The following is a 27,616-nucleotide window of genomic DNA, read 5'->3' as shown; positions in this document are numbered from 1 at the left end:
AGGCACCACTTAACTCTTGAAGAGTTTCAGCCAGGAGTTATTTAGACATTAGGTATTTAGTGTATCTTACCACCATCCTAATGTGTCTTTGGAGGGAAGGTATCTGATATTTGGCTTTTGACCAAAACTTATATTTTGCTTACTTTGCACCAAGCAGTGTTCCTAAGTATATATTAACTTAATCTTCAAAACAGCTCTATGAGTCAAACACCCATATTACGCCCTTTTATAAATGAGGAAATTGAGACCCGGAAATTAAAGTGACTTGCCCAAGTCACAAAGCCAGGAGGAATCCATACGGTGTGGCTTTGCCAACATTTTCTCAGAAATGCTGTATTTGTGTTATCATGATAGCTTTGTTCTGAAATGCTGAGCACCTGTTTTCTCTTTATAGCTAGCGTAAAAGCTTGCCATGCTGGGGATGCCTGGCAGCTCAGTTGGTTAAGTATCTGCCTTCAGCTCAGGTCATGATCCCAGAGTCCTGGGATCAAGTCCCATATCGGGCTCCTTGCTCAGCGTGTCTCTCTCTGTCTCTCTCATTTTCTCTCTCTCTCTCACAAATAAATAAATCTTTAAGAAAAAAAAAGTTTGCCAACCTGTTGGAAAGAGTCCTATGTTCTCATCCTAAGACTTATGTCCAAATAAAGGAATCTTCCTTCCGCCATATGCTATTTATTTCCCAGTTCAGATTTCAGATCTGCTTCCTCGGTTTTTCTGTTTGGATACAGTTCCTGGAAACATTTCTCTGTGGTTAATGCAAAGTAGCTGCCCTGGTGCTTCTCCTTTTTCTTTCACACTCTTTCCTCCTTCCTTCCAGAGTCAATGCCTGTGTGGATGTAGTGCTCTCAGGGGTGAAGCTCTTGCAGGCACTTGGCCGGAGTCCTGGGAATGGGAAAGATCACACCATTCTGCATTCAAGGAATGATCTGGAAGAAGCTTTCGTTCACTTCATGGGGAAGGGAGCCGCAGCTGAGCGCTTCTTCAGCGATAAGGAAGCTTTTCATGACATTGCCCAGATTGCATCAGAGCTCCCGGGAGCCCAGGTCTGTTTGGTTCACCAGCAGTAAATTTAAGATAAGGTGGGATAGAGGACATATCAGATATTAAACTGATAATAAGGTGGGAAAGATAGCTTTTTGTAAGGTTCCTAAAAGCAACCAAGCAACTTTTCCTCCAGTCTCTCTGGAGGGTGATTGTTGGGAATCCAGTTCTGCAGTGTTTTCCCTCTCTGTCAAACTGTGTATCTAAACTTCCATTAACTCCGCTGTTTCTAGTCAGTTCAATTCAGCCAACATTTATGAAGCATAGTTACTAAAATTTTGGTTCTAGTTCATCCATCAAATTGCTCTTTTTTCATATTACCCAAGTTGAAGGAGGGAAAGATGCCTACTCTTGCTTGGATATTGCTTGTGGCTGATAACATGGAATAATTGTAATGTGGCTGAGTCCTTCCTGAGCAGAATAAGGCCAAACACACAGAGCACTAGATTTAGCTTTTGCTCCCTTTGGGCAAGGGAGTCCTGGATCCTCCCCTCTGCTCTGGTGGTCCAGAACCAGGTTCCTTACCTCAACATTACGGATGCTTTGAGTTGGATAATTCTTTGTTGTAGGGGCTGTCCTGCACAGGGGGAGATGTTCAGCAGCATCTCGCATCTACCCACTGGATCAGACAGTAGCAATAAACAATAAACAATCAAAATTCAGTCTCAAGAGGTGGGAGGGCACGTGTAGCAGCAGGTATGCTCCCTCCCTAGTTGTGACAGTTAAAAAATGTCTCCAGATACGGTCAGTTGTTTCCAGGGCTAGGAAGAGGAGAGAAGCAAAATCACGTTGGTTGAGAAGCACTGGTCTAGATCAGTGGTTCTCAGACCTGAAACACAGAGTCATTTGTCAGGGGCCAGCTATTGTAACAGATTCCTGGGCCCTGCTCCCAAAGTTTCTGATTCAGTAGTTGTAGGATGGGGACTGGAGAATTTACTTCCCTTCTGGGAAGTTTCCTGGTTACATTGATGCTCTTGTTCTGAGGACCTTGTTTTGAGGACCCCCGGCCTACAGGGTAGAACCTGTCAGACCTAGGGGTCCCCAAGCTCACACGGTGATCATAAACAAGGCCTTGAGGCCCACATGGTCCAGATACTTCCTTGAGGTTCACATGGCGTAAGAGGCAGTGCTGGGCCTGGAGACCCCAGGCCATCACCCCATCACCCCATCACCCCAGCATACCTGCTGCTACACGTGCCCTCCCGCCTCTTGAGACTGAATTTTGATTGTTTATTGCAGTGTCTCTCCACCACCCAGTTCTTCCTACTCACCTAAAATCTTCCCTTGGCTAGTCACCCCCAGTCTGGATGTGGTTCTTGCTAGGGAAGCTCTTAATGCCATTTTTAATTGGTACTTTTCACAGGCCATTCTTTATGACCACTTTTATTTTGAGAACTTTCAAGGTAAAGTTCTTTTTGCTTTTGAAGCTTCCCATTTGAACATTAGAAGTGGGCACAGGTGTTACCCAGCTGAGTTTGTAAAGCAGACAGCAAGCTGTTAAAATGTCAGCTGCAGTCATTTTTATAGCTGAGCTCACTAGTGAGATTCTGATCTCTTATGAAAGAATCTCGATAGTTCTAACATAAGTCTGCTGCTAAAAGTCTTTATGATCATAGTATTTGAACCACTAATTCAATTTCTGTTCTCTTCTGCCTTGATCCTGCTTTTTGTTTCATAATGCAAAAAAAAAAAAAAAAGTTTTTTCTATAAAGACTTCACCTACCTTTTTGATTGTCCAAGTTATTTCTTAAAATTATGAGACCTAAAATGCTCTCCTTACCTTCCATGAGGGCGACACTTCATCTGGTATCTTTTCAAACTCCCTTAAACTGTAAGCAGATTGATAAAACAGTAGTCAATAACTTTCATGAAAAATCAAAATCCACTTCATGGAATCTTAATATTTTTCCCCAAGATTTTTAGTAAATTCTTCTGGCCATAATAGTCAAATAAAAATTCATGCTAACATGTGAAAAGACCAAATTTTAGCCTATATACAGAAAGCTTTAAATTTACCTATGGGAAGTGGTTACTATTTACCTGAATCTGGAGATTGGTCATCACAAAGCTTAGGATGAAAGCAATGTCTAGAATCTAGAATTGAATTGTTTAGTCTGTACCTCTGCATACAGCCAAGGACTGGAAGGTGAGATGGTGGCATTCCATCTGGGCAAGAGTATTGATTAGGCTTCTCAGTTTTCATAATGGAGCATCAGCCTTATCTCCTACTTGTCAGGTGTCCAAAACACATGGATCCATCCTTACTCAGCAACATGGAATGCCAGCCTTGAATCGTCTGCCTCTCCAGCACCGGGTCTGCAGCTGAAAGAGGCAGTGTTCAGGAGACATCGTTCTACATTAGGACCCGTTATACTTAGACTTGCTCCCAGGAAAGCCTTTGTATTTTCTAATACATCTTTCTCAAAAATTTAGCAACAAACATCCACTGAGCACTTACTATAAGAAGACAGCCCTGAGGGAGCTGGTCATGTACCCACATGACAGTAGCCCAAGTGGACAAGGGCTTTAGTGGAGGCTCGAGTATAGGGGTAGCGAGGAATCTGTAATCCTGTCTGGGAGGGCAGCTGTGGAGGCTGAGATGGCAGTGGGGAAAGGGGGACAGGAGGCATGGCAGAAGAGGTGCGTGCAGCTGACTCTTGAGAAGGAAGCGGGGATTTCCCAGGGCATGAGAAGGGCCTGGCATCTGGAAGAGAGGAACAGCATGTGCTCAAAGCACAAAGACGGGAAGACAGGCTCAGAGAGCTGCAGGCATGGCGTGGGAGGGAGGCGCAGGAGAGGAGGGTAGAGGGCAGGGGGGTGGGGAGCAGATAAGGAAAGGCCTGTGTGCCTCACTTACAGGTTGGAGTTTAGTTCATTGTAGTATCTATTGAATGATTTTTAGGAGGAGAGCAACACAAGCATACACTCGTTTTAATAGGGCTGTGGCACAGAAGATAGGATCTGTCCACATTTTTCACGTTTCCTTTATCTCTTTTGGCTTCCTGAAAGCTCAAGGCCAGATTTGAACTACAGTTAAGGCAGTTATACTAATTTTCATGGTTAGCATATTTGGTTTTTTTCACCTTTGTTTAAAAATCATTGTCTCTTAACCTACGTGGTTAATGATTTTGTTAAAACCTCATCTGTGTGTCATTGTAAAGCAGCCTCAAAATTTTTTGGAAAAAAAAAAGACTATAAATTCAATAAATTAAAAAATTACTAAGCTTGGGTAACATGGTTTGCTAAAATACTGTCTAATAACTTTGAACTATCTTACAGCACTATGTAGGAGGAAATGCAGCTTTAATTGGACAGAAATTTGCAACCAACTCAGATTTAAAGGTAGGTCAAATTCCCAGATTAAAACCTGTGTCTTTCACTAGTGTTTGAATAATTTTGGGAGCAAGAATAAATATTCATCTTATGGACCACCTGTGTGCCAGACCCTAGGTCTCTTGTTCGGATGCAATATAGTAATAGTGGGACAGTAGTAATAGCTAATGCTTCCTCAGGGCTTACTATGTGCGGGACAGTGCTTTACATAGATTATCTCAGTTACTCCTAGCCACAGCTGAGGCCAGTTGGTGCTGTGGTTTGTACTATAATTGTCTTGCTTTCCACATGAAGCTTGAGGGATACAGACGGTCATAGCTGATCAGAAATGGAACTATTCTAACCTAGGACTCTGGCACCCACATTCTTAAATACTATATCACATGACAGTTGAGAGGATGTGGGCTGTGGAATCAGTACCTAGGACTGGGGAACACACAGTGATGAGAGAAAACATAGTTGGCGGTATTGACGAGCCTAGATCCAGAGTGTTAGGAAATGAAGGCCTCTAGGTGGAGGTGAGTAGGGGGGTGTCTTCAAGTCTTAAACCATTTGGTTTAAACAATTAAAAATTACTGCTCTGTTCAAAATAACATGTGAGTAAGAAGGTTCTCTGCTATGAGTTGAATAGGTTTGAGGGGAGAGGCCAGCAAGGAGGTTATTGCTCTTTTCCTACTGTAAAATGATTAAGGTTTGGATTAGAACAGCCAGAAGGGGAGAAACAGATATATCTAAAGCCTACTAAAAATGGAATCATTTGAGGGGCGCCTGGGTGGCTCAGTTGGTTGAGCGTCTGACTCTAGACTTCCGCTCAGGGTCATGGGATGGAGCCCTATGTTGGGCTCTGTGCTGAGCATGGAACCTGCTTGAGATTCTCTCCCTCTCCCCCGTTCCCACCATGCACATGCATGTGCATGCGCTCTCCCTCAAAAAAATGAAATAAGATGGAATCACTTGGTGCTAGACCATATGTGAGGACAAAGAAGATAGACTTGACAAAGATGATTCCAGAGTAAACAAACTTGAGAAGTGCAGAATAGATGTGGCTACCGATGACAGAGGGGGGACCCATTAATAGTCCTCAAGTTTGGGGGAACCAGCCTGAAAATAGAAATATGGGTCAGGGGCACAGAATCAAAACCCCAGAGATACCCAGAAATACAGATAGATAACCAGCTGTTTGAGGAGGAAAAAATGCATATTGAATGGTTTTCGTATTTCAGTTTGATATGTGGTAATTAACATTTGTTTTCAAATGTTAAACCAACCTGTATCCTTAGAGTAAACCTCACCTGGGTCGGATGTATTTTCCTTTTTTATGTTGATGGATTCGGTTTTCAAAATTTGGCACCTGAGTGGCTCAGTTGTTAAGCATCTGCCTTTGGCTCAGGTCATGATCCCGGGGTCCTGGGATCCAGCCCCTCAGTGGGAAGCCTGTTTCTCCCTGTCACACTTCCCCTGTTTGTGTTCCCTCTCGCACTGTCTCTCTGTCAAATAAATAAATAAAATCTTTAAAAAGTAATAAAAATAAAAATAAATTTGCATCAGTTTCCATGAGGTCTGTATTTTCCTTGTGTGTCTGCCTGGTTTTGGTATCAGGGTAATACCTTAAAGAATGAGTTGGGAAATATTTCAGTATTTTTTAAAGAGTTTGTGTAGAATTGGTATGATACCTTCCTTAAATGTTTGTAGTATTCACCAGCGAAACCCTCTAGGCCTGGAGTTTTTGATGTGGGAAGGTTTTTAACAACAAATTTGATTTCTTTAATAGATACAGAGAAATTCAGATTCTGTATTTCTTGAGTGGGCCTTGACAGTTTTATCTTTCAAGGAATTTGTCCATGTCATCTAAATTGTTGAATTTATTGGCATAAAATTAATTGTAATACTCTCATCCATTTAAGATGTGTAGAATCTGTAGTGATATTATCTCTCATTCTTGATATTGATAATTTATAGTCTCTTTTTTCTAGAAAGTTCACTTTTTTAAATTCAAGTACAGTTGACACAGAATATTATATTACTTTCAAAGATTTATTTATTTATTTATTTGAAAGCGAGAGAGAGAGAGAGAGAGAGAGAGAGAGAGAGCGAGAGCACATGAGAGGGGGGAGGGTCAGAGGGAGAAGCAGACTCCCTGCTGAGCAGGGAGCCCGATGCGGGACTCTATCCAGGGACTCCAGAATCATGACCTGAGCCAAAGGCAGTCGCTCAACCAACTGAGCCACCCAGGCGCCCTATTATATTACTTCCAGATGTACAACGTAGTGATTTGACATTTACATACATTACAGAATGATTGCCATGATAAGTATAGTTATCATCTGTCACCATACGAAGATATAATATTTTCTACTATATTTCCTATGCTTTCCATCCCCATGACTTATTTTTAACTGGAAGTTTGTACCCTTTAATTCCCTTTACCTATTTTGCCCATCCCCCTACCACCCTTCCCTCCCCTCTGGCAGCCATGAGTTCATTCTCTGTATTTAGGAATTTTGTTTTGTTTGTTCATATGTTTTGTTTTTCAGATTCCACATAGAAGTAAAACCAAATTCACTTAGCATAATATCCTGTAGGCCCATCCATGTTGTTTTAGATGGCAAGGTTTCATTCTTTTTTATAGCTGAGTAATATTCTATTATATATATACACCAAATCTTCTTTAACCATTCATCTGTCAGTGGGTATTTAGACTGCTTCCGTATCTTGGCTGTTGTAAATAATGCTACAGTGAACATAGGGGTACATATATCTTTTTTTTTTTTTTTTTGTAAGTAGGCTCCATGCCCAGCAAACAAAGGGCTTGAACTCATGACCCTGAGATCAAGACCTGAACTGAAATCAAGAGTTGGATGCTTAACCAATTGAGCCATCCAGGCATCCCATAACTGTTATCTTTTAGAATTAGTGTTTTCATTTTCTTTGGGTAAATAACCAGAGGTAGATGTGCTGGATCATACGGTATTTCTATTTTTAATTTTTTGAGGAACCTCTCTACTGTTTTCCACAGTGGTTGCACCAAATTGTTACATTCCTGTCAGTGGTCCACAATGGTTCCTTTATATACTCGTCAACGCTTGTTATTTCTTGTTCTTTTGATACTGGCCTTTCTGAAAGGCATGAGATGATCTCTCACTGTGGTTTTGGTTTGTGTTGCATTTCCCTGATGATTAGTGATGTTGAGCATCTTTTCATGTGTCTGTTGGGCATCTGTATGTTTTCTTTGGAAAAAATGTCTCTTCCAGTCCTCTGCCCATTTTTTAAGTCAGATTGTTTTTTTGGTGTAAGGTGTATGAGTTTCTTACATATTTTGGGTATTAACCCTTGATCAGATACATCATTTGCAGACATCGCCCATTCATTAAGTTGTCTTTTCAGTCTGTTGATGATTTCCTTGCTATGCAAAACTTTTTAGATTGATGTAGTCCCAGTTGTTTATTTTTGCTTTTGTTGCCCTTGACTGAGGAGACAAATCAAAAAAAATATTGCAAAGACTGATGTCCAAGAGCTTACTATCTGTTTCAGGAGTTTTATGGTTTCAGAACTTAGATTTAGAAGACCTAAATGTAATCCATTTTGAGTTTACTTTTGGGTATGATATAAGAAGGTGACCCAATTCCATTCTTTTGCATGTAGATGTCCAGTTTTCTCAACTAATTTGTTGAAGAATCTGTCTTCTCCCCATTGTATATTCTTTCCTCCTTTGTCATAGATTAATTGACCATGTATTAATTGACCATGGGTTTATTTCTGGGCTCTCTATTCTGTTCCATTGATCTTTTTTATGGCAATACCATACTGTTTCACTTAAAATAGTATTGTGTAGTGTAGCCTGAAATCTGGGAGTGTGAGCCTCCAGCTTTGTTACTCTTTCTCAAGATTGCTTTAGCTATTCAGGGTCTTTTCTGGTTCCATATAAATTTTAGCATTATTTGTTCTAGTTCTATGAAAACATGTTATTGGTATTTCAATAGGGATTGCATTGAATCTTAGATTGCTTTGAGTTGTATGGACATTTTAACAATATTAATTTTTCCAGTCCATGAGTATGGTATATCTTTGCATTTATTTGTGTCTTTGATTTCTTTCATCAGTGTCTTTTTAACATTTTATTTATTTATTTATTTGAGAGAGAGAGAGAAAGAGCACAGCAGGGGGAGCAGTAGGCAGGGGGAGAAGCAGGCTCCTCTCTGAGCAGGGAGCCCGATACAGGACCCTGGGATCATGACCTGAGCCGAAGGCAGACGCTTAACCGACTGAGCCACCCAGGCATCCCAACATTTTATTCTTTTTAATGCAGTTGTAAATGGGATTTTTTTTTCTTAATTTCTTTTTCTGTCAGTTTGTTACCATATAGAATGCAACAGATTTTTGTTATTTACTTTGTGTACTGCAACTTTACTGAATTCGTTTATTAGATCCCACAGTTTTTTGGTGGAGTCTTTGGTGTTTTCTAAATACAGTATTATGTCATCTGCAAATAGTGACTGTTTTAGTTCTTCTTGATAGTCTAGGTGCCTTCTATTTCTTTCCTCTCTGATTGCTGTGGCTGGGACTTCCAGTACTATGTTGAATAAAAGTTGAGAGAGCTGCTTCCTTCTCTTGTTCCTGATCCATTGAGTATGATGTTAGCTGTGGGTTTGTCATATATGATGGCCTTAATTATGATGAGTTATGTTTTCTCTATACCCACTTTGTTGAAAGTTTTTATATTTTGTCAAATGCTTTTTTTTTGCATCTGTTGATGATCATATGATTTTTAGCCTTCATTTTGTTAATGTGGTGTATCACATTGATTAGTTTGCCAAAATTAAACCATTCTTGCATCCCACTTGGTTGTGGTGAATGATTTTTTTTTTTAATGTCTAGATTCTTGCTTTTTTCTAGAGTCAGGATTTCTACCGATCTTGCCAGAACATGCACATTTGAAATTTTATTATTGTTGTTTTCTTTTTTCATTTTGTTTTATCCATCATTCCTAGTTGTTTTTCTTTAAGTTTTTATTTAAGTTCCAGTTAGTTAACATATAGTGTAATATTAGTTTCAGTAGTAGAATTCTGTGAGTCATCACTTCTATACAACACCCAGTGCTCCTCACAAGTGCCTTCCTAATACCCATCACCCATTTAGCCCGTCCCTCTGCCCACCTCCCCCAGCAAACCTCAATTTGTCTTCTTCCTTGCCAATTTGGTTGCCTTTTATTTCTTTTTGTTGTCTGATTGCTGAGGCTAGGTCTGAATGATCTTTTTAATGTATTTGAAATGCAGTTTGTTAATATTTTGTTGAGGATTTTTGCATCTGTGTTCATCAGTGATATTGACCTGTAATTTTCAGTTTTTGTAGTGTCTTTGTCTGGTTTTGGTATCAGGGTAGTGTTAGCCTGGTAGAATTAATTTGGACACATTCCTTTCTCTGTCTCTCTTTTTAATAGTTTGAGAAAGAGGTTATAACTGTTCTTTAAATGTTTGGTAGAATTCACCTGTGAAGTCATCTGATCTTGGACTTTTGTTTGTTGGAAGTTTTTTGATTACTGATTTAATTGGTCTGTTCAGGCTTTCTGTTTCTTCCTGTTTCACTCTTGGAAGACAGTTTCTAGAATTTGTCCATTTCTTCTAGTTTGTAGACAGTCCCCTCTTTTTTCCTTGATGACTCTGGCTAAAAGTGTATCACTTTTGTCTTTTCAGAGAACTAACCCTTAGTTTCATTGATCTTTTCTTTTGTTCTGTTAGTCTCTATTTCATTTATTTCTGCTCTACTCTTTGGTATCATTTCCTTTCTTCTGTTTTGGGTTTTGTTTGTTATCCTTTTTCTGGTTCCTTTAGGTCACAGTTAAATAGCTTATTTGAGGTTTTTCTTATTTCTTGACATAGGCTGTATTGCTATAAACTTCCTTCTTAGAACTGCTTTTGCTGTGCCCCAAAGATTTTAAAATACTGTGTTTCCGTTTTCATTCGTCTCAAGGTATTTTTTTAATTTTCTCTGATTTCTTTGTTGACCCATTGGTTGTTTAATAACATGTTGTTTTGTTTCCACATAGTTTGCTTTTTTCCACTTTTTTTTCTTGGAATGGATTTCCAGTTATCATATCACTGTAGTCTAAAAAGATGCTTGATATGATTTTTTTTTTTTTTTAAGATTTTATTTATTTACTTGACAGAGAGAAACACAGCGAGAGAGGGAACACAAGCAGGGGGAGTGGGAGAGGGAGAAGCAGGCTTCCTGCTGAGCAGGGAGCCCGATGTGGGGCTCGCTCCCAGGGCTCTGGGATCATGACCTGAGCCGAAGGCAGACGCTTAACGACTGAGCCATCCAGGTGCCCGCTTGATATGATTTTGGTCTTCTTAAATTTATTGAGACTTGTTTTGTGGCCTAACATTTGAATTATCCTGGAGAATGTTCCATATGCACTTGAAAAGAATGTGTATTCCGCTATTTTTAGGTGGAATATTCTGTATATATCTGTTAAGTCCACCTGGTCTAATTTGTCATTCAAAGCCACTTTCCTTATTGATTTTTGGTCTGGGTGATCTATCCGTTGATGTAAATGAGGTGTTAAAATCCCCTACTGTTATTGTATTACTGTCAATTTCTCCCTTTATGTCTGTTAATACTTGCTTTATATATTTAGGTCTCCTATGTTGGATGCGTAGGTATTTACAATTGTTAAATCCACTTCTGGGATTGACCTCTTTATCGTTATGTAATGCCCTTCTTTGGCTCATGATAGTCTTCGTTTTAAAGTCTATTTTGTCTCATTTAATATTACTACTCCAGCTTTTTTGTTTCCATTTGCATGGAATATCTTTTTTTCATTCCTTCACTTTCAGTTTGTATTTATCTTTAGGTCTGAAGTGAGTCTCTTGTAGGCAGCAAGTTCCAGTGTTTTCATCCATTCTTTCACCCTTGTGTCTTTTGATTGGAGCATTTAGTGCATTTACATTTAAAGTAATTATTGAGGGCGCCTGGGTGGCTCAGTTGGTTAAGCGACTGCCTTCGGCTCAGGTCATGATCCTGGAGTCCCGGGATCGAGTCCCACATCGGGCTCCCTGCTCAGCGGGGAGTCTGCTTCTCCCTCTGACCCTCTTCCCTCTCGTGCTCTCTCTCTCTCATTCTCTCTCAAATAAATAAATAAAATCTTTAAAAAAAAATAAAGTAACTATTGATAGGTATGTACTTATTGCGATTTTGTTAATTGTTTTCTGGTTGTTTTTGTAGTTATTCTCTGTTCTTTTGCTCTCTTGCCTTGTGACTTGATGGCTTTAGTGTTGTGCTTGGATTCCTTTATTTTTTGTGTATCTGTTGTAGGTTTTTGGTTTGCAGTTACCATGAGGTTTGTATATAACATCCCATATATAGCAGTCTATTTTAAATTGATGGTTGGACACATTTTAAAAGCACTATGTTTTTACTCCTTCCACCCCATGTTTTATGTATTTGGAATCATATTTTACATTTTTTAAAATTTTGTGTGTCTCTTAACTAGTTATTATAGATTTAGTTGATTTTACTCTTGTCTTTTAACCTTCACACTAACTTTATGAGTGACTTATCTACTACCTTTACTATATGTTTGCTTTTACCAATAGAGATTTTTTTCTTTCATAATTTTCTTCTAGTTATGGCCTCTTCATTTCTGCTTAAAAAAGTCTTTTTAATATTTCTTAATAAGGTCAGTTTAGTGGTAGTGAACTCCTTTTAACTTTTGTTTGGGAAACTCTTTATCATTTCTTCAGTTCTGAATGACAGTTCTGCAGGGTACCGTATCCTTGGTATCTTTGATCGTAGGTGTTTTCCTTTCAGCACTTTGAATATATCGTAGGACTCCTTTCTGGCCTGCAGAGTTTCTGCTGAAAAATCAGCCAGTAGTCTTCTAGGTGTTCCTGTGTGCATAACTAACTGTTTTTCTCCTGCTGCTTTTAAGCTTGGCTTCATCTTGTTTGGGGCTGTCTGTGCTTCCTGGACCTGGCTGTCTGTTTCCTCCCCCAGGCTGGAGAAGTTTTCAGCTGTTATGTCTTCAAATAGGCTTTCTGTCCCTTTTTCTCTTCTTCTGAGACCCCTATAATGCTAATGTTATTTTGCCTGATATTGTCCCAGAGGTTCCCTTTATCTCTCCTCATTTTTTTTTTCTTCTTCCTTCTTTTTGCTGTTCAGCTTGGATGGTTTCTACTACCTGCCTTCCAGAGCACTGATCCATTCTTCTGCATCCTCCAGTCTGCTGTTGATTCCCTCTCGTGTATTTTTCATTGCAGTTATTGCTCAGCTCTGATTAGTTCTTTTTATATTTTCTGTCTCTTTGTTGAAGTTTGCACTGAGTTCATCCACTCTCAAGTTCAGTGAACGTCTCTATGACCATTAATTACATTGAACTCTTTATCAGGTAGATTGCTTTTCTCTGTTTTATTTAGTTCTTTTTTCTGAGGTCTTTCTTGGAAACATATTTCTCCGTCTCATTTTGTCGGTCTCTCTGTTTGTTCCTACGTATTTGGTAGCTCATTCATATCTTCTGGTCTTGAAGGTGCTGGCCTTGTGTAGAAGGTATCCTTTGGGGCCCAGAAGTGCAGTCACCCCTGGTCAAGCAGAGGCACTTCTGGAGTGTCACCTGTGTGGGCTGCACGTACCCATCTGTTGTGTCTGGGCTGCAAGTGCTGTAGGCACGTTGGTGGTTCGGTTTGCCTGGCTAGCTCAGAGGCTGTGGCTGCTGCAGGGGTACTGGTGGTTGGGGCTGGCCTGCCCCTTCCTGGGGCAGGAGTCACCTTGGAGAGGTGTGGTGGGGTAAGAACCACTTTGGAGGGGGTACCTGCCCGGGTGGGCAGGTCGGGCAGAGCAGGTCTACAGGGAAATGCAGGAGCAGGGTGAGCAGTGGTGGTGAAGTAGATAGAAAATGCTAGAACTTTTGTTTCCTAGTGTCAGGCCAGCTGGGCTGAAGGAGGGCAAAAAATGGTACCTGCTAATGCTTCTATTCACAGAGAAAGTTCCTGCAGATCCCTGTCCCTTCAGCACACATCCTAAAGTTAGTCAGATCTCTTCTGTGGCCCAGGTGCTTTTCAAACTGCTGCCTCTGCACTGGGTCTTGGCGTGAGTTAGATTCTGCGTAAGCCCTTTAGTAGTGAAGTGTCAATCTCCTATAACCCTCTTGTTCCCGTAGAGTTAAGCCCCACTGATTTTCAAAGCCAGACATTATAGAGTCTCCTCCTTCCGGTGCAGATCCCTAGGGCAGGGGGTGCCCAGTGTATGATTTGAACCCCTCACTCCTCAGGGAGGACCTCCACACCTGTGATATCCCTCCTACTTGTGGGTCAGGACGCCAGGGGTTTGGATCCCGACCAGACTGTGTGTGTCTGTCACTTCTGCCCTTCTCAGTATGTCTTTTTCTTTATGTCTTTAATGTGGAAGAGTTGTTCTGCTAATCTTCAGGTTGTTCTCAGAGAGAGTTACTCTTTATGTTGTTGCAGCCTCAGTGTGTCTGTGGGAGGAGATGGACTCAGGATCTTTCCTCTCTGCAACTTCCCCTTGTGATCTTTTTTTTTCTTCGATCGGTTTGCTTAGAGTTTAATCAGTTTTACTGATCTTTTCAACAAATAATGACCTTTAGGTTTCATTGATTTTTCTCTTTTGTATTTCATTAGTTTTGTTCATGTTGTTTAACTTGCTCTTCTTTTTCTAGTTTAAGGTAGAAGCTGAGGTCATTGATTTGAGACTTTATTTTCTGATCTAGGTGTTTAGTTTAGTGCTATAAATTTCCCCTTAAGTACTTCTTTAGCTGCATCCCACAGATTTTGATATATTATAGTTTTCTTTTCATTCAATTCAAAGCGCTTTCTAATAACCCTGTGATTTCTTGAGATGGGCTATTTGTTAGCCCATCCGTGAACTATTTATAAGTGTATGAGCTCATTTCTAAATACTTGGGGGTGTTTCCAGATATCTTTCTGCTAATGATTTCTTTTTTTTATTTTAAGATTTTTATTTATTTATTTGAGAGAGAGATTGAGAGAATGAGTGGGAGGAGGGGCAGAGGGAGAAGCAGATTCCCTGCAGAGCAGGGAGCCCGATGAGGGACTCGATCCCAGGACCCCAGGATCATGACCTGAGCAGATGCTTAATCGACTGAGTCACCCAGGCGCCCTCTTTTAATGATTTCTATTTTAATTACATTGTGGTCAGAGAATATGCTTCTCTTGATCCTGTTAAATTTCATTAGTTTTGATAGAATATGGTCTATCTTAGTAAAGTTTTTTTTGTCTTTTTGTTTTTTTTTTTAAGATTTTATTTATCTGAGAGAGCATGGGTGCCAGGGAGAATAGGGGGAGGGGGAGGGCAGAGGAAGAGGGAGAATTATATTCTGTTGTTGGATGGAATATTTCATAAATGTCAGGCCAAGTTGGTTGGTAGTGTTGTTTAGGTCTTCTGTATTCTTACTGATTTTGTGTCTATTTGATCTATCAGTTATTGAGAGGCAAGTGTTAACATCCTCATCTATAGTTATAGATTTATCTGTTCCTTACAGTTCTGTAACTTTATGCTTCATGTATTTTTAAGCCCTGTCATTAAGTGTATACCTAACTATTTATGATTGCTGTATCCTCTTCATGAATTGACCTCTTTATCATTGCCAGGGATAAAGAAAATCATTTCATAATATTTGCTCTGAAATTTGTTTTGGTTACAGTTGCCATTGTAGCTTTCTTTTGATTAGCTTTAGTGTGAAATATCTTTTTCCATTTTTCTGTTTTAACCTATTGGTGTCTTTATATTAAAAATGTATCCCTTGGGCAGTGGGAGGATGGGCAAAATGGGTGAAGGGGAGTGGGAAGTACAGGCCTCCAGTTGTGGAATGAAAAGGTCATGGGAGTGAAAGGTACAGCAGAGGGAATTGTAGTCAGTGGTATTGTTACAGTGTTGGCAGCTACACCTGTGGTGAGCATAGGTAACATATAGACTTGTTGCATCGCTATATTGTACACTTGAAACTCATGTAACATTGTGTGTCAACTCTACTTCAATAAAAAATATAATAAATAAAATGTGTCCAGATAAAAACAACAACATACAAGTCTGTTGCAAAGTAAATAAAATGGTGACATAGATTTCATAATTAATAAATATATTTCTTGGAGGCAACATATATTTGGGGCTTTTTAATTCACCTTGACAGTCTCCTTTAATTGAGCTGTTGAGGCCATTTACACTTAATGTATTTGTTAATAGATTAGGTTTAAGGCTGACATCTTGCTCTTTGTTTTCTTTTTGTCCCACCTCTTTATCTTCCCTTTTTCCTCTTTTTCTGCACTCTTTTGAATTATTTTCTATGCTTTCATATTATCTTCTGGCTTATTAGCTATAATTCTTTGTTATTTTAGTGGTTGCTTTAAGATTTATAGTGTACGTTTTTAGCCATCACGATCTGCTGTCAGTGATATCATACCTAATGTATAATCTAAGGACTTTATAATAAATAGGTGCTTCCATTTCTCTTCTCTGGTCTTTAGTGTTGTTGTCATATGGTTTACTTCCGTGTGTATTATAAACCTCATCCTGTGTTGTTAATATTGCTCTTTAAACAGTTGATTATCTTTTAAAAAGATTTAAATAATAAGAAAAAGATCTTATATACTTATCCAGAGTTACCTTTTCTGGTGCTCCTCATTCCTTTGTTTAGATCCTTATTTCCATCTGGTATCATTTAAGTTGTGCCTGAAGGATTTCTTTTAACCTTTCTTATAGTGCAGGTCTAATGATGATGAACTCTTTCAGATTTTGTGTATCTGGAAACAATCCTTTAAGGTAATTTGATGTGGCATTTGTAGGTCTTACTCAGTTTGGTTTTTTTCCTGTTAGGGACCACTGTCCTTTATTGTGTCCAAATGTTGCAAAAACCATTGTTTCATATATTTTGTCTATTTTTGTTGTTTTGGGCAGGAGGGTAAATTTGGCCTCTGATCTCTCATCTTGGAGGCTGAAGTTCTGTCCAGGAATTAGAGAAAAGAAGTAAAGTTGTAGCTGTACAAGCAAGCAGTTAATTAGCGAGTAAAATGCCTTTTGAAGTTTCTGGGTGGGGCGTATTAAATCTGAAGTGGTGTTGATCACCTCTGTGGACTTTCCTTTACGTCCCTGTCCAAGCCCTCATTGTTTGGTGGTTTTGAGCACGTTGGCCTGGCTGTGAGAGGGGTCCAGAGCTGGCCTGGCAGGAGCAGCAGTAGATATGAAATGACTTCTAGAAGGAATATCCAGGGAGAGTCCCAGGTTGGAGTTGAAGAAAAGGTTTAAGGAAAGTTTCAGAGCATCTGCCTCCCAACTTGCTGAATTGAAGTGGTCTTTAATTCCCATCTCTGGAAGGCTATCCTGCTCACATAACAGCCAAATATAATAGGGAGCCCGATCCCCCAAATTAGGTCCTCTGATTAGAGGGCCATATTATGATTCTGAGGCCCTTTTCTATACTGTATAAAATTCAAACAGAATTGTTTTCATCGGGCAGCTCTGAGTAGACAACATGCTGTATCTGTTTGCCTACATAGGATGAGTGAGTAAAGAAAAGAAAGTGGGGGTGGGGTGTGTCTTAGTTTGCTTCGACAGCCATAACAGAATGCCATAGGCTGGGCGGCTTCAACAGAAATTTATTCTGTCCCAAGTCTGAGGCTGGCAAGTCCAAGGTCAAGGTTCCAACAGGGTCCAGTTTCTGGTGAGGGCTTCTTTCCTGGCTTGCAGCTACCTTCTGGTGTGTCCTCACATGGCCTTTCTTCAGTGGGTATGTTGGAAAGAGAGAGATCTAGCTCTCCCTTCTCCTTTTCTTATGAGGCCACCAATCCGCCTGGATTAGGACCGTACCCATATGACCTCATTTGACCTTAATTACCTCCTAAAAGCCCTATCTCCAAATACTGTCACATCGCAGTTAGGCTTCAACACAGGAATGTGGAGGACACAAACATTCAGTCACTTACAGAGCGTATGAGAGTCCACAGCTACGTGGGTATCTAACAGGTGTGACTGGGGTCCTTTGTCAGCCCCTCATTTCTGGTGGCCATTCCCTCCAGAGGCCCAAGCCCTGGTTGCTAGCCCCTCTGCTACATAACCTCCAAACCAAAAGCTTTTAAAATTAGATTTGGATTCCAGTTTTTTGTTGAAATGAATAGAAGTGGCCTGGATGTCCCTGTTGGTTACTGTATAGATTCTATGGGAAAAGGGACAGATCTCCTAATAGATTTCTTCTATCTTATCTCCAGGTTCTTCTTTGCGGTCCGGTTGGTCCAAAGCTGCATGAACTTCTTGATGATAATGTATTTGTTCCACCAGAGTCGTTGCAGGAAGTGGATGAGTTCCACCTTATTTTAGAATATCAAGCAGGTGAGAGAAATGAGTAAGTCATGGTGTGAGACTGTACAGGGGATTATGTGTTGTCCGACTGGGGTGTGACTGTGCTCGAAATTGATCTTTGTAAGTTGGCAGGACCCTTTCTTGCCTTACGAAGATTGCCTGACCTCTTGGTTCTGCTGAGCTGATGCCATTATCTCGAGAACAGAGAGTATTATAACACTGAAGAAAATTCCCAGATCTACAAACAGAACTGACCTGAACCCAAGAGAAATTAGGCTGTAGGAAAACTGGCATCTTGAATAAAAATGAAAATGTTTTAAACACACATATTCCAAGTTTTTCTTTATTACTAAAGAAAGAGAAGGGCAGGTAACATCTGTACAACACTGTGCTGGATTCTGCCCTAGGCTTTTCTGGCCAACTGTTCCAAGCTGTTAGGGTGGATTCCAGGCCTCTGGCAAACTTCCTTTGAAGCCTTTTATTTTCCCTTGGGTGTGGAAGTGTTTGTATTTAGCAACACTTTACATTATTTCCCATTATATAACATTCCAGTGTTCATCAGTCCAAATCCAGCCCATCCGGCGTCACTCCCAGTAGACTTTGTGTGTCACAGAGACTACAGTTCTGACTCTTACAGAATCCTAAATACCGAAACATATTTTAACTCTGTTTATTTAATCTGCATATTTGCTGTTGTCTCTTTCCTCTGCTCAGAACTCAGACTCTTGAATTTCTGACTCAACACATCATTAACTCAAGTTAAAGACTCAAGCATCTAAACAGACTAATTGGTCCCTTAAAGCACTACTTTAATAGGCTTCAGTGAACTGCTTCCAAGTCGATTAAGAGAACCTCACCTACTAGAGTAATTAATGTGAGATAGAAAATAGAGTGCTTCTTGAAAATTATGTTTTTCTCCATGTGCAGAAAAGGAATTGTTTGTCTCTGGTTCTCTTTTGGGTGCTTCTTGGAATCAGGAAGTTAGGAAGGGCTAGGCCTGGACGTTATGGACAGAAGGTTGCAGTAGGCAGTTCACATTTAATTATACGCAAGTTTTGAGTTTCTCAGAAACTCAGAATAGATAGTTCTTACTGCCTGAAGATTGTGGCAAGGGCTTAGAGGTACTGGGAGCTCCTTCAGTGAAAGGCATGAACCAGACTGTTGACAGGAAGGGTCTAGAGGAGCTAAAGATGTGCCTTGGAGGTGCTGCTGCTGCCAGTTCCAGATTCCTCTCCCTTGCACCCTGCTGGTGCTCACCTCATGACCTGGGGACCTTCCTGGTTCCTATCAGCTTCCCTGGTGACTGCAGGGTGGAGAGACTGCTCTCTTCAACCAGATTTTGCTGTTGGATTTGACCGCTGTGCCTCGTGTGGAGGTAAGCAGACAGCACAGCTTATCTTGAAAGGAGACTGTCTCCATCCTGGGGTTTCTAAACCCCACACTTTAGTTTTTCTTTTCTATATGCCTTATTTTGTTAGTACAAAGCAGGGCCTCCCATGAAACTTTATGGGAAGTTAAATTTTCACTGACCCTTGGAGGGAAGTTAGTCTGGTGGCAGAAGCCCTCGGATCACTTGTCTTCACAGAAATCCATCTCCAGCTTCTCTCATATTTAGTTGAATAAATTCCCAAAGAGGATTTGTCACCGATGGTTTCCTCCTTTTCCCCTGCTGGACTTGCCCAGAGAAGCTTGTTTTCAGGCTTTGGGCCGGGGACCCACTGAGTCACACATAGGTGTTGCTTACCTAGTGGCCGAAGGCAGGACGGTAAATTGAGAGAAGGGATCGCTCAGAGAAACGCATTCTGAGCTCTGTGAGAACAGGGGGCCATTGGGGTTCCAGGCTCGCCCTGTCTGCATTCCATTCGGTTTGCTTCTCAGGCCGTTCCGTCAGTCCTATGTCCTCTGGGAACAGCCAGGGAGCAGCTCTCCACTTCCCTCCTCGTCTTTGCCTCACAGAGGCCTATTTATTTTGCCTCTCCCACTCTTTCCCTGAGGAAATTCGTTTACTCTGAATGCCGTGTGGCTCTCCTGGGTAAGTTAGGCGGTGCTTCTCAGCAGCTTCAATCCAGAAGGGGCAGCCCCAGGCCTTGCCCTCAGGAGGATTCTGATGTGGGTTTCTCCCCTTGTGCAGAGTCTTGTCAGTGGGGAAGATGTTGGATTTGGAGTCATACCCATATTCTTTGTTGTCACAGGCCATCGAAGTCCTCAATCTTTCCTCTCCTTCGCTTGTTCTTTGCTCATTCATTTGTTCACACGCTGTATGCAGGGGCGGTGTGAGGCAGGACAAGCTGGTGACAGAAGGCGTGGGCCCTGCGCTCAGCTCACAGCTCACTGCAGGGCATGGGCTCTTGAGCAGATGATTACAAAATCATGTGCCCTATCCTTGAGAGGTACCAGCAGTGGCCCAGGGGAGGAAGCAGCTCAATCTACTGGGGTTGGCAGAGTTAGGGAAGGCTTTGCAGGGGAGGTCACCCTTGCTTTGGGTCTTTGGAGATAAAACAGGGTCCGAGTGTTGCACTCAGCTGTGTGGACCATTATTGGGTGTTTTCTTTGGACAAATGATAAGACGTGGACCAGGAATTAAAGGACTGTGTTGGTGTAACTGACATAACCCATTGTGTTGGGGTTTAGTAAATAGGAAATTTACTTCTTCTTTCTTCTTTCATAGATTTTTCTTCTTTCATAGATTTTTATATAAATGATCCACATATAAAATGTTTTTCAGAGGAATGGATTCAGTAAAGCTGAACTCACAGTAAAGGAAAGATGGGCTCTGCCAACCTTGACACTCCGGAGTAAGCCCCGTATGGGCTCGCACACTCCCCGTGGAGAGGCAAGGCTTCTGTTTGGAGAGGCCTGTTGTAAGGAGGAGGAAGCGGTTTGCTGACAACAGTTAGCACATCAGCCTGCAGTATGAGGAAACCCTCTGCGGTGGTTTGCCTTTGGGAAAAGCTTTCTGAAGGAATGTCCAGTAACTGATAGAAACCAGTGAAAAACGAGCTTTTGGTGTATGAATTCTAATTTTGTAAATGAGAGGAATACTTGGAGGGAAAGCTGTAGAAACCCAGCTCCTAAATCCTTGCCCCTGAGTCTCCGGAAGCGCCTTCATGCTGGTTGCGGGGGCAGGAGGGATCATTTAGGAATTGCCTGAAGCACTTACAGAGCCCAGGTGGCCCTTGTGCTGACTGAGTTTCAAGATTTGCTGCCAAGCCTTGGGAGGAGAAAGAGTGGTGCGGCTTCACCAAGGGAACCCGGGGGAGGCCTCTGTCTCTTGCCCTCCTTTCGGACTCCCAGCCATAGCACACGCCTCTCAAATGCTTGGCCGCTGTGGGGTCTGCGTGGGTAGTTCTCCACCCACGTGCACATCAGGATCTCCAGCGGTGGGCCCCACCACGTGCACATCCAAAACTCAGCTCCTCAGGAGATTCTGACGCAGGGCCTGTGGGGAGAGCCACTCCTGTGGTGGGCACAGATCCCAAACTGCTCCCCCCACCAGAAGACCCAGCCAGGGGTGCACCTCGCCTCCCTCGGCTTGGATCAGTTGAGCAGATGCTGAGTGGGCTCTCTCTGCAGGGCCTGTGACAGGTACTTTGAGAATCAAGAGACGTATAATGTTCCCTTCAAAGAGCTGGCATTCTGTTTGGGGAGATGGGGCACAGGTGTGTGACAAGTTAAGTAATGGTGTAAGTTTGAATACTCATTCAGAACTGTAGAAGAGCTAGCTCAAAGCAAAATGATACTCCCCAAACCATGAGAAGGGAAACCTCTGGGGATGCTCAAAGCAGTGAAAGTGCACCTCAGGCTGGAGCAGTCAGCAGCCACTTAGGGAGGAAGTAACGCTTGAACTTGGTCTTGAGCAGTCATTATTCCAAAGCAGCTCGCTCGGAGGAGGCTAGAGCAGCCAGACGTTACCTTTTGGAGCAAGTGCCGGGAAACCACCAGCGGGCAGCAGGGAGGAGGGGCTGCAGTCAGCTTCCTTCCATGGGGCTCGGCTGCGTGAGAGATGCTCGAGGCCCGGCTGTGAGGCGGGAAGTGCTTCGTGTTCCGTATGCAGGGACGTGCACACTGTGTACTGGATGCTGGTGTTTGGAAGTCGTGCTACTGCTCCATAACGGGGAAGGGGCACAGGCGTCCTGTGTGTGAGAGCTCGGTGGGCAGGACAGCTCTCCTGGGACTAATCGGCAGCCCCTTGACAAAGGCATAGAGCGCCCATGCTGTGTTTGTTGTGTTGTTGGGTTGGGGTTGGGGTCCGGTTGATTTGTTTCTTTACTGACCGCCGTCCCGGATGCAGTGCCATGCTTGTCTAGGCCACTGTCGTTGGGCTCCACTCAGCCGGAAGCCAGCCTGCCCGGAGCCGGGGCTCCAGTGAGGCCCCTCCCGCCCCCACAGCCAGGAGACTTAAAGCCTCTTCCTTTTCTTCCCACCGTGCTGACTGGGCTTTTCTAGGGGAGGAGTGGGGCTGGTTAAAAGCTCCGCATGCCAACCGATTCATCTTCTCCCACGACCTCTCCAATGGGGCCATGAATATGCTGGAGGTGTTTGTGGCTAGCCTGGAGGAGTTCCAGCCAGACCTGGTGGTCCTCTCTGGATTGCACATGATGGAGGGACAGAGCAAGGAGCTCCAGAGGAAGAGGCTCTTGGAGGTAATAGCACCGTCACAGAATCTCACGGGTCTCGGCTAGCGTTGGTCCTCAGGTTCCCACTGTTCACGGCCTCCGCAGCTCGTGCTGCCTGGTCCTTGGTCCTGGCCTCCCTGGGACGATGGGTGGCAGCCCCAGCAGGGCACGGCAGAACGTCCTCTCGCCTGAGCCCCTGCGCCCTGCGCTGCGCCACAGTGTGTGTGTGGTCTGCGGCCTCCGGGTCGTCTCCTCACATTGGCTGTGCGGCGGTTCCTCGGGGTAGGCCCCCAGCAGGAGGCCGCTCCCTGAGCACACCGGCGGTTCTTGGTCCCCAGAGGGTCGGACCCCGGCGCCTCCCTGTCGGCAAGAGCGCGTCCCTCGTCTGGAGGCTGTGGTGACCCCCGGGGCTTAGAGCTTGCATCATGATGCAAAAAAGGCTGTGACCAGAGGCACCGCCTCCCGGCTTTGACCCTTTCTTGCCTCTTGCGTGAGTTCTGTTTCTAATGGCACCACTGCGCTCTTCTCTTGGCAGGTTGTGACCTCCATTTCTGACATCCCCACTGGTATTCCAGTTCACCTCGAGCTGGCCAGTATGACCAACAAGGAGTTCATGAGGAGCATCGTGCATCAGGTAACCACAGCAGCAGTACGTGGGGTCTTCTGTGGCCCTCACCCACCTGTCCGGTGGGGCTAGCTCTTGGGGCTCAGGGGCCAGCTCACTGAGGTGTGGATGTTCTGTCACTCAGACCTGGGTCCATGAAGATCCAAATAAGGAGCCAGAGTCGTTCTGGAACAGGATCTCCTACTAGGTTAGCAATACGGCAGCATCACTGATGGATTTGTGGGTCCTGTTTCTCCTGGAATGGAGAAGTTGGACGTGAATGGTTTTTGTGGTAAAACCCAAAGGAGAAAACAGCCCAGCTCAGCTGCTTTCAGTTGAACTTCCAGAAGCTCAGAGGAGAGGAACTTTGGGGGAGCTTCACTCCCTCACCACCAGGCACCAAGGTGTTCGACTCGTGCCTCCGGTCGGCAGCAGGGATTAGACCCTGGAGTGCGGTGCTTCAGAGCACAGACTTCGGAAGCCAGGGTTGGCGTGCCCGCCTTGCTGCTCTCTAGGTTTGTGAACTTAGGCAAGTTACAGAACCTTTTATTATTATTTAACCTTTTTAATGGGTGATATATTCATATGGTTCGAACCCCAATAATACCAAGATACATAGTGAAGTCTCCCTCCCACCACCTGTACCCACTGTTAGGAATCTTCTTGGTTTCATCCTTATGCCTCCAGAGTCACCGTACAAATAGAAGCAGACGTGGGGATATATCCTTCATGTTTGGTCCCTTTTACCCCAAAAGATAGCACCATGTATGGAATATGGACTGTTCTGCACTTTGCTTCTTCTCACTGACTGGATTTTGGAGGCCTTTTCTCCGTCATCACTGGGGAGCATGCTGTCTTTTCATAGCCAGGCAATGAAAGGGAGCGTGTGGGGTCCCCAGGTTATTCACCCTGCACCGTATCGGTGGGCATCTTGGTTTCTTGTCCTTTGCTATCCCAGACAGTGGTGCAGCAGAGAACCTGGTATAGGACTTTTCATCTCCCCGTGAGCAGGTACATATGTCTGATGAATTCGCAGAAGCACAGTGCTCGGTGAGGCAGAAAAGGCCCTTGTGGGTGTAATGCTGCCAAGGTGCCTTCCACGGAGCTATCCCCACTCACCCCCGCTAGAACTCTTTACAGGTCCTCATTTCCTCATGTCCTTGCCACCAGAACGTGATTAGAAACATACATTCTTTGACCAGTCTGACAGGTGAAAAATATTTGAGAATAACTGTGGGTTTTAATAGACTTTACTTTTTAGGGCAGTTTCAAGTTTGTAGCAAAAGTGAGTAGCATGTGGCGAGTTCCCAAATACCACGTGCAGTCGCCGCCCACACGCCGCGGTTTACGTCGGCATTCGCACTTGGTGTTTCTCAGTAGAGGTTTCAATTTGCATTTCTCCTTTAAGGTTATCTTTCCGCTTTTTAAAAAAGCCATGTTTATTTCGTTTTCTGTGTATCTATTTAACCTTTCTGAGCCTCAGTCCCCTTATCTGGGAAATGGAGGCGATTCCTCCTTCTGAGAGGGTTATGGTAAGAATTGAATGAAATAAAGCCACCCGCTCAGGGCCTGGCACAGCACATGCCATACGTGGAAGTGCAAAGGTACAGGCCACCGGTTTTTAAATAATAAACGCATGCATGCATACACCCACACGTACCCCTTCCCCTCTCCCTCCAGGGGCTCCTCATTCACCGTGTGTGCAGTTCTCTGGCTCCGCCAGGTCAGAGATAGATCGACACAGTGGTTCCTTTAAGACTAAAACCGTCTCAGCAGCTCCTGTTCAGTGCCCTTTGCACACTATTATTACTCAATACGGCCTTCCCTAACCCACAGCTGCTTAAAAAGCTTAGCTCTAACAGGAGACCTTTCTCCCTGCTTCTTGGGGTTGTGTACACGGAACCATGGGACCCTGTGTGCCACAGGGCCTTCTCTGTTTCACTGGCACGGCACCTGCTGCACCCACCAGTAGGCAGAGGGGCTGCTGTGCGTGCAAAGTCTCGAGCGAGGTACCATGGACGGAAATAGGAAGCAGGTGCCCCTCTGCCCTTTGTCTAAGTGAATATAGCAGAAGTGTCACTACAACAGTGTCACTGCCACTTTCTGGGTTTATCCCAAGTGATAATGAAGGTGCGGTTAGAGGTGTCATGGCCAAAGCAGTCGTCTGTGACCTTCCCTTCCCCAGCATGTGCTTCCGGGGCAGGGAGTCTCGTGGGAAGGAAGAGAGATGCTGTACGGCCTGCCTTCCCCAGACCATAGTCATGGGCCGTGTCCTCGGGTCTCTTAGGAGCTGGGTTTCCCATCAGAAAGAGACCTCCATTGTGTTTCTGTTAGCAGGTCTTTCCTGCGGTGACTTCCCTGGGCCTGAATGAACAGGAGCTGCTTTTCCTCAGCCAGGCGGCATCGGGACCTCACTCCTCTCTCTCTTCCTGGAATGGCGTCCCCGACGTGGGCATGGTCAGTGATATCCTCTTTTGGATCTTGAAGGAACATGGGAGGAGTAAAAGCAGAGCCTCAGACCTCACCAGGATCCACTTCCACACGCTGGTGTACCACATCCTGGCAACTGTCGACGGACACTGGGCCAACCAGCTGGCGGCTGTGGCCGCAGGAGCGCGTGTGGCCGGGACGCAGGCCTGCGCCACGGAAGCCATAGACGCCAACCGCGTGTCCCTGCGGGCACCCCACGAGTTCATGACTTCCCATTCGGAGGTGGGCTCGAGGATCGTGATAAACCCCAACGAGCCAGTAGCAGAGTGGCACAGGGAGGGAATATCCTTCCACTTCACACCAGTCCTGGTGTGTAAAGATCCCATTCGAACGGTGGGCCTTGGAGATGCCATTTCCTCTGAAGGCCTCTTCTATTCCGAAGTCGCCCTCACTCCTAGGAAGTAATTTTTCTGAAGGAGAGCTACCCAATTTAAGAATTACAGGAAAAATAGGATGGAGGCGTGTCAAAAGTTTCTAGATCTAATTGAAAGATAGATAGCCAAAGAAACAACAGATTCAACTGTACCAGATACATTCCAGCCTGTTGACGATTACACAGAAACATTTCAGGTTTTCCTCAGAATTTAGCTATCTACTAACGAGACTGGATTTTTGGGTTTTTTTATGTTGTGTGTTTTACTGGGGTAAAACTTGATTCCCATGTCCCCATTTTATGCAAGGTTGTCAGGTGTCTCAGGCCAGACCGCGCCGTGGAGAGCATGTCGGCTGGGGAAAGCGCTTCCCCTGGCACCCGGTGCAGAAGCACCTGCTCAGCCTCCCGTCTCCAGGGAAGCCTGGCGCCAGGGTCTCGTGCCCTCTCCGCTCCGCGCTCGTGGGTAGGATCATGGTTTCCATTCAGTGTTACAATGAAAATACTTAATGAGCACCGCTTCTGAGTCTTCTCTCGAACTTGATAGCCACAAGTCAGGACAAAACAATCACCCCTGTGCTTCATAGTCACCGCTGAGGCCGGGAGCCTCATGCAGCCTTTGACGGAGGCCTTCCAGAAGCCTGGCTTGCCTGCCAGGTGGCCTTGGGGGCTGCTGGGCTCCGCCTTCTGCCCTGGCTCCCGGGGTTGTGGGATGGCTGCTCAGAGCCCACCGTGCCTGGGCCCAGTCCCAGCCGCCAGGTCTGGATACGCCTTCCACAGTGGAAGACCGATCGTGGTTCACTCTGATCCTCGAAGGAATTTGCTTTTACAACTGGAATACGCTTCTGTGTGTGTAACATCATGTTTGTTTTACATTGACACACCACATCCATTAAAAAGTTGTACCTCATCAGAGCCCCAGAATCATGAATAAATCTGTCCTGTTATGTATTTATTTTTTTATAAGTCAGGGAGACTTCTGTGTGCTTTTAAATATATTAAAAAAAATTTACATTTCAGGAATCCTAAGTCTACTTGTGATTGATTTTGTTTCTCCCAGCACCACTCCGGAGCCAAATAAAGTATAAATCATTTCTGATCCTGACTAGGATGTGGGTTGTATGTTACTCTGCTCTTGAGGTGTTTATCTTGTCTTCCCCACTACTGGGTTAGGCAGTCCCTTGCGCTGAGCCCAAGCTACAGGTCTGTCGTCTGTTGGTTTAAGGTGACAGAAGACAGTAGTATAAAGTAGCCAAGCCACTACAAAACAGCAGTTTGAAAGGGTGCGGTGAGCCTTCTCACTTGTTTGAAGAGTGGTATAAACGTGGCAGATCCAGTTCAGTCGGGGGTAATCAGTTCATACCTGGCTCATAGCAGCTTCTGGAATCTCAAAGCTACCTTGGGTTCTTCACTTATGACCTTCCCCTCCCTGCTATGGGTAAAAACGAAAGGCCTGATTACTCCTTCAAAGAGAATTTAAGCCTAGAGCTTGAAATTCTAAGCAAGTAGCTTATTAAGGAAATTTCTGGCTGCTACCTCATTAGTCTCTGCCTCCAAGCTCCATTAAAAATAATTATAAACACTGGGGCGCCTGGGTGGCTCAGACGTTAAGTGTCTGCCTTCAGCTCAGGTCATGATCCTGGGGTCCTGGGATCAAGCCCCGCATCGGGCTCCCTGCTCGGCGGGAAGCCAGCTTCTCCCTCTTCCACTCCCCCTGCTTGTGTTCCCTCCTTCACTGTGTCTCTCTCTGTCAAATAAATAAAATCTTCAAAAAAAAAACATTCTTTAAAAAAAACAAACACCAAGCTTCTAGCCTATTTGTATTAGAAAGGCTTAAGT

At 43.8% G+C, this 27,616-nt stretch overlaps 1 protein-coding gene across 3 annotated transcripts in view; it reads left to right on the top strand.

The window, feature by feature from the left end:
• The window catches only part of ADPGK (ADP dependent glucokinase), a 32,227-nt gene extending 5,345 nt beyond the window's left edge, over positions 1 to 26,882 (top strand). Inside the window, exons 2-7 of one of the 3 annotated variants that reach the window (XM_027570238.2) lie at positions 818 to 1,043; positions 4,321 to 4,383; positions 17,607 to 17,727; positions 22,144 to 22,340; positions 22,849 to 22,947; positions 25,255 to 26,882. In XM_027570238.2, the coding sequence (XP_027426039.1) occupies positions 818 to 1,043; positions 4,321 to 4,383; positions 17,607 to 17,727; positions 22,144 to 22,340; positions 22,849 to 22,947; positions 25,255 to 25,812 (1,264 nt within the window). In that variant the 3' untranslated portion in view covers positions 25,813 to 26,882. Of the gene's footprint in view, positions 1 to 817; positions 1,044 to 4,320; positions 4,384 to 17,606; positions 17,728 to 22,143; positions 22,341 to 22,848; positions 22,948 to 25,251 lie in introns of all 3 variants that reach the window. The other 2 variants (XM_027570237.2, XM_027570239.2) reach the window with 2 other exon arrangements.
• Positions 26,883 to 27,616: the final 734 nt, after the last annotated feature.

Source organism: Zalophus californianus, chromosome 6 (assembly GCF_009762305.2).
Source record: "Zalophus californianus isolate mZalCal1 chromosome 6, mZalCal1.pri.v2, whole genome shotgun sequence".
Taxonomy (NCBI): Eukaryota; Metazoa; Chordata; class Mammalia; order Carnivora; family Otariidae; genus Zalophus; species Zalophus californianus.
Note: the sequence above shows the minus strand (reverse complement) of the source record. Positions and strands in the feature narration are given on the sequence as shown.